The sequence below is a fragment of the Salmo salar genome, chromosome ssa08 (genome assembly GCF_905237065.1).
Source record: "Salmo salar chromosome ssa08, Ssal_v3.1, whole genome shotgun sequence".
NCBI classification, from domain to species: Eukaryota; Metazoa; Chordata; class Actinopteri; order Salmoniformes; family Salmonidae; genus Salmo; species Salmo salar.
The window spans coordinates 19,173,462-19,186,475 of NC_059449.1; the positions used below are offsets into that span (position 1 = coordinate 19,173,462).

Consider the following 13,014-nt stretch of genomic DNA (forward strand, 5'->3'; position numbering starts at 1 on the left):
CGACTAAGTGAAAAATCTGTTGATGTGCCCTTGAGCAAGGCACTTAACCCTAATATGCTCCAGGGGAGTTGCACCACAATGGCTGACCCTGTAAAACAACACATTTCACTGATATCTATCTGGTGTATGTGACAATGAAAGATATTATTTTGTACATAAAGACTCAACAGCCATGCTCCCAACATTTCAACTCCTAAAATGTAGGTATTCATCATATAGGCCTTCATAGGTATTCATCAACATGTAGGTATTTATGTATTCATCATATAGGCCTTCATAGGTATTCATCAACATGTAGGTATTTATGTATTCATCATATAGGCCTTCATAGGTATTCATCAACATGTAGGTATTTATGTATTCATCATATAGGCCTTCATAGGTATTCATCAACATGTAGGTATTTATGTATTCATCATATAGGCCTTCATAGGTATTCATCAACATGTAGGTATTTATGTATTCCTCATATAGGCCTTCATAGGTATTCATCAACATGTAGGTATTTATGTATTCATCATATAGGCCTTCATAGGTATTCATCAACATGTAGGTATTTATGTATTCATCATATAGGCTTTCATAGGTATTCATCAACATGTAGGTATTCATCATATAGGCCTTCATCAACATTGTTACAATAAAAACACACTTGGAGGCATATATTGCTTTGATTGCGTCCCAAATGGCACCCAATTCGCTATATAGTGCACTACTTCTGTCCATGGCCCTGGGAAAAAAAGTGGTGCACTACATAGGGAGTAGGATGCTATTTGGGACGCTGACTTGAGACTGGCATTGACAGTCCGTGCAGATTAATCTCCAGCCACACTCTGAGGTGCTGCTCTGCTGTTGTTGCTCACTGAGGGTCTAACAAGGCAATGAAGCATCTCAGTCATCGCTGCTACACTTTGCGTGGTAACCCAGCGCTGGGATAATGTTTACATAGCACTTGCCAAGATGAGAGAGAAAGATCCACAGGTATGCATGTACATTGTAGTCATTTAACAGACGCTCTTATCCAGAGCGACTTAAAGGGGCAATTAAGGTTAAGTGTCTCGCTCAAGGGCACGTCAACAGATTTTTCACCTAGTCGGCTCAGGGATTCAAACCAGTGACCTTTGGGTAACTGGCACAATGCTCTTAACCGCTAGGCTACCTGCCGCCCCAGTATTCATTCAATACAGCTGATTAAACTGATCCTAAAGATTCATTCATAGACATCATTTTAACAGTAGTGATGTAATGAGATATGCGGGATGGTAATAATGAGAACACAGACAACTGTGTCAAATTACATTGATATGTTTGAGCAAAACAGATCACACAACAGATCTTGCAATCATCTGGATACACTGATAGCAGAACACATAATGACTTGAGTCCAGTCCCTGTGGTGTTGAGATCACTCATCTTTCAAGACAGCTGGAATACACTTGACGGGTTTGAGCAAAACACAACATATCTTGATATGATCTGGATGCATGTAGAAGCATGCATAACCACTAGTAGTCCATTCAGTCCCTACGGTGTGGAGATCAGTCATCTTCATACCTCCTCCTCTTCCTCAGAGCCACACGCAGGCTTCAAGATCGCCTTCAACATGTTCGACGCCGACGGAAACCAGATGGTTGACAAGAGAGAGTTCCTAGTGGTGAGTTACCCTTACTGCCCCCTTAATAAATAAAGAATTGGATTTGAATAATGCATTTAACAGTTTTATGTGTCAAGAAGATAACTGCTGCACACTGTTGATCTCACACATCCTCTCCTCTCCTCTCTTCTCTTCTCTTCTCTTCTCTTCTCTTCTCTTCTCTTCTCTTCTCTTCTCTTCTCTTCTCTTCTCTTCTCCTCTCCTCTCTTCTCCTCTTCTCTTCTCTTCTCTTCTCTTCTCTTCTCTTCTCTTCTCTTCTCTTCTCTTCTCTTCTCTTCTCTTCTCTTCTCTTCTCTTCTCTTCTCTTCTCCTCTTCTCTCCTCTTCTCTCCTCTCCTCTATAGCTGCAGGAGATCTTCAGGAAGAAAAATGAGAAGAAGGGGAGGAAAGGAGATGTGGAGAAGTCAGCTCAGCTGGTAAGACCAAACAAGAGGGAGAGCGAGTATATTTGGGAGTGTGTGTGTGTGTGTGTGTGTGTGTGTGTGTGTGTGTGTGTGTGTGTGTGTGTGTGTGTGTGTGTGTGTGTGTGTGTGTGTGTGTGTGTGTGTGTGTGTGTGTGTACGCGTGTGTGTGTCGTGCGTGCATGCATGTATTCAAGCTAATTTCCCCCACAGCAAGCAGCAGGACCAGACCTCTCCCAACAGTGTCTCTAAACCCAAGTCAAACAACAATGTCTGTTTTATTGAGTTTCTGTTATGCTATTGAAAGTGTCTTACGAGGAATTATACACCAAGAATAGATCATAAATCTGTCTTGCCTACTACTTACTAGAGCTACATACTGTGTACTAATACTACATACTATTTAGAATGTTCTGTTTAGTGAAAACGAATGCAGTATGTGACACGTATCAACATACTAGACTCACCTATACTGAGATCTAATGATTAACTGTGTTGTGTCCCGCCATTCGTTTATTTTGGTAGCTCATCCCCTTATCTCATTATCAGATGAATATCAGCTGTTGTCAAACACACGCCTGTCTGAAAAAACACGTATCTCTCTCAACAGCATGCAGCGAATTCTACTAGTGAAAAACCAAAATGAGTATGACATCCTGGCATTTAAAACTGGGAACATTTCATACACTATAAAACGTTCTATTTTCACATACCCAAAATGCCTACTATTTATAACGCAAGTACGGGCATTTCGACACAGCCCATGTGTGTTGTACTTGTTATCAATACTGAATTGAGGGGTCAAAGACATCATATTTATCTAACAGTATAATATGACATTAAAACATCAACCTCCAAGCATGTTCAGGACTTGTTCTGTCGCCTTGTGCTTTCCCACACTTCACACACACTACAGAGAGTGCATTCGGTTCACTCTGAAGTTAAGATCCCTCTCGCTTGCGTCAGGACCGGTGGGAGACGAGCAGAGCCAAAATGGCCTCCTTTCCCAGTGTTTTGTGGATGGGTGACATCTCCCATAAGCAGCCCATGTGGCCCAACATAAACAAGAGGATCTGATAGAGAGATAAGAGGGGATGAGAGGGGATTGTGGGAGTTTCTGTGGCTTTAGCTTCAGAGGGACCAGACACACTTAGCCAGACGGCTCCTCGGAGGGGCACAGCTGAGGAATGTTGTTTAAAGACTGGGTCCTAAATGGCACCCTACAGAGGTAGGATCTTCATTTGAGCCGGTTTGTTACAGCAGGAAAATAATCCTGCAGCAACAGGAAATGTGAATTATTATGTGTATTATATTGAATGGACATTTTTGTAGGGGTTGATACATTTTCCGTAAGGGAAAATCAAGTCGGACATTTCAAAGTGGAAATTACTGTCACGTCCTGACCATAGTAAGTTGTTATTTTCTATGGTAGAGTAGGTCAGGGTGTGACAGGGGGGTTTTCTAGTTTAGTTTTTCTATGTTGGGTTGTTCTAGTTTTTGTATTTCTATGTTGGGCTTTGTTTGAGATGATCTCCAGTTAAGAGGCAGCTGGTCATCGTTGTCTCTAATTGGAGGTCATATTTAAGTTGGTGTTTGTCCCACCTGGGTTTGTGGTAAATTAATTTTGAGTAGTGTATGTTTCACCTCTGCGTCACGGTTTGTTGTTTTTGTCATTCAGTTTATTTATGTATTGCATAGTTTCACAGTATAAATAAAATGTGGAACGACACACACGCTGCACTTTGGTCCGCTCATTCCTGCGACAGCCGTGACAATTACAAACTTCAGAAGACTTTTTAAACCTCCAATACACTACAAGTTTAACATTTCCTGCAGTTCTCCTGCAACAGTGTGACCAAATTAAGATCCTACATCTGTATTCCCTTTATAGTGCACTACTCAATTTCCTATAGACGGGGTTGCCTGACAATGTCACGGAAATGATGAATGGTGATGATGAAATGATGATTCTGAACGGTCAGATAGCTAGCAACAATGACAACAAGCTGCCATGTGAGGAATCGTGGGTTGCTCGTTTCAGCATGTTTCATCTTGTTATTGATACCATGTCTTGTTTTGACTGATGTCATGTCTATGCTAATATGGCACAAATTTGCTACCTACAGTAACAGCTGTAACAATGTATTTGAGAGACAAGTGCTTATTGTGCAAATGTATTTATGTTTTCAATAAACATTGGAGACTAAATATAGTTTACATGTTGTCAACAGTCTAAACCAACCACGTCTGTTTTTCCCCATAGTTGCACACGCCTCGGTTTTGTTGCTAAACATCCAACCTTCTATATAGTGCACTACTTTTGCACCCTATTCCCTATATACTGCACTCATTTTGACCAGAGCCCATAGTCAACATAAGTGCGCTATATACAGGTGTAGGATCTTAATTAGAGCTAGTTTGCTACAGCAGGAAAATAATCCTGCATCAACAGGAAATGTGAATTATTATGTGGATTATAATAAATCTTTTTTTGTAGGGAGTTGATACATTTTTTGTTTGGGCAAATAAAGTCTGACATTTTTAAGTGGAAATTACAAACTTCAGAATCCTTTTTAAAACTCAAATGCACTACAAGTTTCAGCAATTAAGATCCTACATCAGTTGGGAACAAGGGGCCATTTCAGACACAGCCCAGATGTCTAATATGTGGCCCACTGATCCTCCGTGCCCCTTCAATAACAGAATCAGATACGCTGTCTCTTTAACGTTAGGATAACGTTATGCTAATGTCTCTTTAACGTTAGGATAACGTTATGCTAATGATGTGTGTATATTAAGGTACCATGGGAATGATACAGTCATATGGTGCTATCTGTGACAATCTGACGGTATGTTTTGGGAGCTGTATTACCAGTGTAGCACATTGTGAACACACACTTTATCCTTTACATAGTGGATGTCCCAAATGGCACCCTATTCCATACGTGGTGCACTACTTTTGACCAGGGCTCTGGGTCAAAAGTAGGTCACTTTCTAGGAAACAGGGTGCCATTTTGGATGCAGCAGTGGTTAACTTTATTGTAGAAATATGACCTATAGAGAAGTAATACCTGTAGACCATGTTGTGTAGCTACAAGTGTGTTGGTTTACGGTAGCAGTACTCCTGTTGTGCATTTGAGCCAGTGTGTCTCTCCTTGCATGCATCTATTCTAACATGTGACCTTTCTCTTCTTCCTCCTCTTCCTCCTCCTCTTCTTCCTCCTCCTTTATGACCGCATGCCGTGTCGTCCTCCTCCTCGTCTCTCTGTGTAAAAGAGTATGCAGCTCTACGGATATCAGGTTGCTCCCATCAACAGCGTATGTATCAATCCAACCGTGCCCGAAATGGCACCCTATTCCCTATATAGTGCACTACTATTGTCCAAAAGTATTTTGTTAGTGAATAGGGTGCCATTTCGACACCTGTGTACCTTTGTCCCTGGTCTAAACTCTGTATATCTAGATCTATAGAAATAGAGTGAAATAGATAGAAATCCATTGAAATAGACCTTCCTTGTGTTCTGGCTGTCTGTCATATTGACTGAGTGATTGATTGCGGAGGGGTGAGGGGTGGTGGAGGAGTAATGATTCTAGGGGTCAGAGAGAGGGGCGTCAACAAAAGTGGATGATTTGATTTAGAATGACTAAGAAACACTCTGGCTTAAAATAGAACCAAGCATTGTCCCCCCAAAAATGGGTGGTGGGGGTGGATTTTGGCAATAGTATGGATAGTAGAGTGAGCACACATTTTGAAGTAAGCACCTTACATGTAAGTAAGTACCCTCAATGAAGTAAGCAGACTCTAGTAAGGACCCTGTGCAAATAAGATCACTCTAGTGATGTAATAACCCTATGAAGTAAGCACAGTCCTTATGATGTAATCACCCTATGAAGTAAGCACAGTCCTTATGATGTAATCACCCTATGAAGTAAGCACAGTCCTTATGATGTAATCACCCTATGAAGTAAGCACAGTCCTTATGATGTAAGCAGCCTTTGAAGTAAGCACAGTCGTTATGACGTAAGCACACTATGAAGTCAGCACAGTCCTTATGGTGTCAGCACACTATGAAGTCAGCACACTCTATGAAGTTAACACAGTCCTTATGATGTAAGCACACTATGAAGTCAGCACATTCCTTATGATGTAAGCACACTATGAAGTCAGCACATTCCTTATGATGTAAGCACACTATGAAGTCAGCACATTCCTTATGATGTAAGCACACTATGAAGTCAGCACACTCTATGAAGTTAACACAGTCCTTATGATGTAATCACACTATGAAGTCAGCACACTCTATGAAGTCAGCACATTCCTTATGATGTAAGCACACTATGAAGTCAGCACACTCTATGAAGTTAACACAGTCCTTATGATGTAAGCACACTATGAAATCAGCACACTCTTTGAAGTAAGCACAGTCCTTATGATGTATGCACCCTCTATCTATAAAGTCAGCACAGTCCTTATGAAGTAAGCACAGTCCTTATGATGTAAGCACACTCTATCTATAAAGTCAGCACAGTCCTTATGATGTAAGCACACTATGAAGTAAGCACAGTCCTTATGATGTAAGCACACTCTATCTATAAAGTCAGCACAGTCCTTATGATGTAAGCACACTCTATGAAGTAAGTGTGTGCACTGTATAGGGAATAGGGTGCCATTTGAGACGTAGCCAGTGATAGTCAGTGTTGATTCCAGGTTAACCCATAGAGGACTCTCTGATGACAGATCAATAGGCTGTCTACGTGGTCATGTTTAGACTATAGCCCTGTCTCTCACTCAGCCTTAATGCACATTTCCCTCCACTCACTGTGGAGGAGTGAAGGAACATAATGGTCTATACTCAAACACAGCCCCAGAACCAGGCCACTGTCTGTCCCCCTACAGAGGAGCAGACGTCTCCCTCCTGTCACTAACCTGATGGACGACAGGCCAGTACAACCTGTGATGTTCAATGGCCGCCCCTGTATTCCCCTATAGAGAGAGACAAGACAGGTGGCCAATCACTGTATTCCCCTATAGAGAGAGACAAGACAGGTGGCCAATCACTGTATTCCCCTATAGAGAGAGACAAGACAGGTGGCCAATCACTGTATTCCCCTATAGAGAGAGACAAGACAGGCGGCCAATCACTGTATTCCCCTATAGAGAGAGACAAGACAGGTGGCCAATCACTGTATTCCCCTATAGAGAGAGACAAGACAGGTGGCCAATCACTGTATTCCCCTATAGAGAGAGACAAGACAGGCGGCCAATCACTGTACTGGTTGTGTGCTATAGATGAGGTTTCAACACTATTCTGTTGCTTGTGCTTCAGTCTGTACAGACATTGCGAGTGGTTTCTCCTTAACGACTTTAGTTGAGTGAATGCGATATATTGATCAGCAGATGTTGTCTTCTGTGACGTGTGTCATTCAAAGTGATAGTCACACCACCATGCTGTACCGGCGTCGGTTGACTGGAGCGAAGGAATGGAGTCAAATGATGTCTTGTTAAATGTCTGACTCATCTGAGGGATGTGGGAGGTAGGGTAGTAGTAAAACCATTCCCCTGTGGAGGAATCCAGGGTTGGATTGCGTGATTGTATCAACTGTCTTTGATACGATGACAAATCATTCTACTATAATAGTGATATCACTGTGAGACTGTTCATTATTTAAATGTGACTGGGATCCGTCTTCTATACGATTAGCATATCACTAAGCCAATCCCTACAATCTTGGGATGAAATCTTTCATTTGGTCTTTGATTGATTGTCGATTTCAAACGAGATCGAGAGAAATGATCATGGTTATTCCTTCATATCATCCTCTCTTCCCTCCTTTAGTTGTCCTCTGTTTTACGATGTTTGTGCTTCTGGTAAAAAACTCCTGCAGGTGGTTAAAACAGACAGTCATCAGTTTGTAGCCAGGAGCTATTGGGACGTTCTGAGGCGCGGCGCCAGTCAAGCCCTGTTTTCAGACCTGGCAGAGGTACACCTGTCCTCTGTACACCCTCCCTCCCTCGTTTCTTTCTCCCCTCCTTCTTTTCCGCCATCTATCCCTCCATCCCTCTGTCATTTGCAGCATAGATCCATTTAGCAGTTCTCAGACCTGGCAGAGGTATACTGGTCTTCTGTCCTGGCAGAGGTATACTGGTCTTCTGTCCTGGCAGAGGTATACTGGTCTTCTGTCCTGGCAGAGGTATACTGGTCTTCTGTCCTGGCAGAGGTATACTGGTCTTCTGTCCTGGCAGAGGTATATTGGTCTTCTGTCCTGGCAGAGGTATACTGGTCTTCTGTCCTGGCAGAGGTATACTGGTCTTCTGTCCTGGCAGAGGTATACTGGTCTTCTGTCCTGGCAGAGGTATACTGGTCTTCTGACCTGGCAGAGGTATACTGGTCTTCTGTCCTGGCAGAGGTATACTGGTCTTCTGTCCTGGCAGAGGTATACTGGTCTTCTGTCCTGGCAGAGGTATACTGGTCTTCTGTCCTGGCAGAGGTATACTGGTCTTCTGACCTGGCAGAGGTATACTGGTCTTCTGTCCTGGCAGAGGTATACTGGTCTTCTGTCCTGGCAGAGGTATACTGGTCTTCTGTCCTGGCAGAGGTATACTGGTCTTCTGTCCTGGCAGAGGTATACTGGTCTTCTGTCCATTCATTCGTCCATTTGTGTCTCTCATACCCAACCATCCCTCTCTTGGTTTCTAGTGGTTCTTTTAGTCACATGATCCCATCCCTCCTTTGACTAGAAAACGTAAAAACTCTTCCCTTGGTTTTGACCCATCCATCCATAGCCATAGGACAGCTATGTCACTGTGTAATCTATGGTTTTTCTGTATTAGATTCTTAGATTCAGACGTTTGTTTTATTGTTATAAACCCTATTTGTTTCTCTTGCGTTTCATGCTTATCGATGTTACCTTCCGCCACCCCTTTGACGTGTCCTGTATGAATCTGTGTTGGTTCCTGGTGGTTGTTGTTACCTGCATGTCAGCCACCGTTTGTCAAGAAAATATAGTTAGAAAACGTTCTTAGCATAAAATACAGTGACGACCTGCTTAGCTACAAAGTGCTATACCAAAACAACATCATCATTCTGGCACCGCGCACACACACACACACACAAACACACACACACACGTTAGATCATTGCCGTCCGTCTACAATTGAGCACGGCTGACTTGGCAGTCCAGTGTTTCTCCGCCTGACGATTTGTTTGACAGCCTATTTGTTGGCTAATAGGTGGCTAGCAGCGGAAGCAGAGGAGAGACAATAACACTGGAAGACTGCAGGAGATCATGGAGATGACCTGTATTTACATAGACTGGACCCTTTCATCTAGAGGCTATCAAAGAGAGAGGGAGAGAGAGAGAGAGAGAGGAGGGATGTGTGTTTAACTCCTATTCAGGTTCTCTATCATGATGAGTCTCGCATTAGGCCCCCTGTGTTTGTCTGTGTCAGAAAGGACTGTCTGGCTGGCTGACTCTCTAGCCCTCCAATAACAGGTCTAATGTGTTATTCGGGAGAGGGAGGGAGGGGAGGGGAGGAGAGAGAGAGAGAGAGAGAGAGAGAGACGTTTTAGGGGTTGACATCAGTAATCACTGTTTTTCACCTGTGTTCTGAGATCAAAGGCCACAGCGGGGACACACACACACAAACACACACACAAACCAGGTGCTGACTCGCACGCCTGGTGGGCGTGATAACCATTATGTCGTCGATAGCGGTGAGCTCACATACTTGCGCTCCCCAGCTTCCAGGAACCGAGAGCCGTCAGGTCGTGATCTCACTCTTCCAGGAGAGAGAGAGGGAGAGAAAGAAAGAGAGAGATGGGGGGTAGAAAGGAGAGGAAGTAAACATGTGTATTGTCTAGTCTGGGCGCAAAGAGAATGTGTCATATAAGGGCTTGCCTTTCGAAGGAGAAGCTAGTCATTTCACCACATATATTTTACAAGTTTATTCCTTTTACAAAAATAAACACATCCTCAAATCACAGATGCCATGAGATACAAGAAGTTGTACGTTTTATGAGGATACCACTTGAAGAAGATAGTCAGTTTAAGTATGACAGAGTGATACTTAATTTCTATGTAAAGCTATACAAAACAATAATATAAACACAACATGTAAAGTGTTGGTCCAATGTTTCATGAGCTGAAATAAAAGATCACAGAAATGTTCCATACTCACAAAAAGCTTATTTCTCTTAAATGCACAAATTTGTTCATCCCTGTTAGTGAGCATTTCTCTTTTGCCAAGATATTCCATCCACCTGATAGGTGTGGCATATCAAGAAGCTTATTAAACAGCATGATCATTACAAAGGTGCACCTTGTGCTGGGGACAATAAAAGGCCACTCTACAATGTGCAGTTTTGTCACACAACACAATGCCACAGATGTCTCCAGTTTTGAGGCAGCATGCAATTGACATGCTGACTGCAGGAATGTCCACCAGAGCTGTTGCCAGATAATTGAATGTTAATTTCTCTACCATAAGCCGCCTCCGACGTCGTTTTAGAGAATTTGGCAGTACATCCAAACGGCCTCACAACCACAGACCATGTGTAACCACGCCAGTCCAGGACCTCCACATCCGGCTTCTTCACCTGCGGGATCATCTGAGACCAGCCACCCGGACAGCTGATGAAACTGAGGAGTATTTCTGTCTGTAAAAAAGCCCTTTTTTGGGGAAAAACTTGTTCTGATTGGCTGGGCCTGACTCCCCCCTGCTCAGTCATGTGAAATCTATAGATTAGGGCCGAATAGATTTATTTCAATTTACTGATTTACTGATATAAAATGTGTCTAAGTAAAATCTTTGAAATTGTTGTATGTTGCCTTTATATTTTTGTTCAGTATATAATTAGTGGAAGAATCTAAAAGTTACACAAGTGAAACTGACTGACCCGACAGGATAAGTGTTAGTTTTGACAGTGACGCAATGCTACTAAACATGATTTCCTTTGAGATACACTGACTCGTCCCTATACAGCGTGTGAAATAGACCTATCCTTACATGATTTCTCCATTCTCTTTTAGTTGCATTGTTTTTAAATTCCATCCCTGGGGAGTACATTTTAATTCTACACAGTATGATGTTTCCAAACAACATCTGGCTTCGGCCGTGAAAAGTGCCTTCATTTGGGCCGTCAAGCGGAACAACGACAATGTCTCTTCTTTCAATTCTGTTCTTTTTTCCTTTGAATTATTTTTTCCGTTCCCTGGTGGATTAGGACTTTAGACTAAAGGTATTAGACTTTTGCCAGCCTGGTCTCAGATCAGTTTTATGCTGTCTAGTCACAGTTGACTCAACCTTGGCGAGACAGCACGGACTGACCTGGGACCAGTTTAATTAGCCGTATAGCATCGTGCTGAATCTGAACATGGCTGAATGCAGTCTCCCCCTATGGAGAAGGATATGATGAGAGTTTGCCAATGCCAGTTACACTCTGCCTTCAGCATGACACCGGATTGGTTGGATTGGGGGAAGGGTGGGGCATGGCGGGGAGAGGGACGAAGTCTATTGGCCCATTTGGTTTTTATATCAATCATCGATCGATATCGCCCTCTCTGTGTCCTTGGAAGCTCAGACAGGGTTTCTCGGGATTTTGCCTGTATCCGTTATTATGTGATAAAGCCCAGTCATATAAACACCTTTTTCTGAATTATCCCCTCCTACACACACACACACACACACACACGCCGATACACCCCCCTTCCCCCTTTTCCGGAATTTTCCCTCTCCCCGGGATTAAGGTAGTGTTAAACAGCGGATTACAAAACCACGGTAAATACATAAACATCCCAAATACACCCTAATTGGTTTCAAATATCCCAGATCCCTTACAAAGCCCACGCAGAAGAGAGGGAAGGGATATTTTGTACACAGAGAGAGTGGCTTAGAGGGTAGAAAGAAAGAAAACATGAAAGAATTCATAATTACTTCAAAGACACCTGATTATGTTACAGTTTTTTAGAAAAAGGTGGAATCCTGCTCACATTCTTGTACACATTTCTGTTGCGGTGGGTTTTCTGTTCTGCTGTGGTTTTCTATGTGTGGCTTTTGGGGGTTTGAACAGAAGTGCATGGGATGGGGTGGCATATGTGCCTGTCTCAGCTAAAATGACGGTGTGTCGTCTGTCTCCTCCGCTCTCTCTCTTTCTCCTCCTTCTCTCTGTGTGTCTACAGGCATGTCTTTGTGTGTGTCTGTCTGTCCGTCTGTCTATAGCCTTACCTGTCTGTGTGCTGTCCTGTCCTATCTGTCTGTCTGTCACACTGCCGGCTGCAACACTACCATTTATCAGTCTGGGCTGCACAGGAATATCCGATCTACACACCATCCGGATAGCCCTAATCCAATATGTCTACTAACAGCTATAACACACGGATGGTTTGGAGATCAGTGGATCTGTGCAGGTGCTGCTCAGACTCAAGCTTTGTTGTGAACACTTAGTGAAGCTGATTGATTGATTGACTTGACTGACTGTTGTTGCCCCGTTGATGCACCTCATATGCGACTGGCTGGTTGTTCGGCACCATGGCTGCCATCTTGGATTCATGACCAAGCCCACACGGACCGGTCCCCACTCCTCATTCAATCAGAGAGCGTGTTGTATGTCAGTCACTGCATTGTTTTTCTTTTCTCCCCGCCCCCTCTGCCCCTGTCTGGCCAATGGGATGGCAGCGTGCGGAGGAGGGTATGATGATTGACACCACACTGCTGGTGCACTTCTTTGGGAAGAAGGGGAAGGCGGAGCTGACCTTCGACGACTTCTACAGGTATCGCCATGCCGATGAATTGATTCATCCTAATAGAGCCCTATAAATGACGGTCTGTGGAACATAGTTTATGTACTCTGTCGCTTACACACATACTGCACTACCATAGACACATACTGCACTACCATAGACACATACTGCACTACCATAGACACATACTGCACTACCATAGACACATACTGCACTACCA

At 43.3% G+C, this 13,014-nt stretch overlaps 1 protein-coding gene across 4 annotated transcripts in view; it reads left to right on the forward strand.

Moving 5' to 3' along the window:
- Positions 1–13,014, forward strand: part of LOC106610377 (calcium uptake protein 3, mitochondrial) — a 74,696-nt gene that overhangs the window by 47,852 nt on the left and 13,830 nt on the right. For 2 of the 4 annotated variants that reach the window (XM_045722925.1, XM_045722928.1), the window contains exons 6-10: positions 1,572–1,654; positions 1,998–2,069; positions 5,331–5,372; positions 7,941–8,036; positions 12,730–12,824. In XM_045722925.1, coding sequence (XP_045578881.1) covers positions 1,572–1,654; positions 1,998–2,069; positions 5,331–5,372; positions 7,941–8,036; positions 12,730–12,824 — 388 coding nt within the window. The remainder of the gene's footprint in view (positions 1–1,571; positions 1,655–1,997; positions 2,070–5,330; positions 5,373–7,940; positions 8,037–12,729; positions 12,825–13,014) is intronic. The other 2 variants (XM_045722926.1, XM_045722927.1) reach the window with 2 other exon arrangements.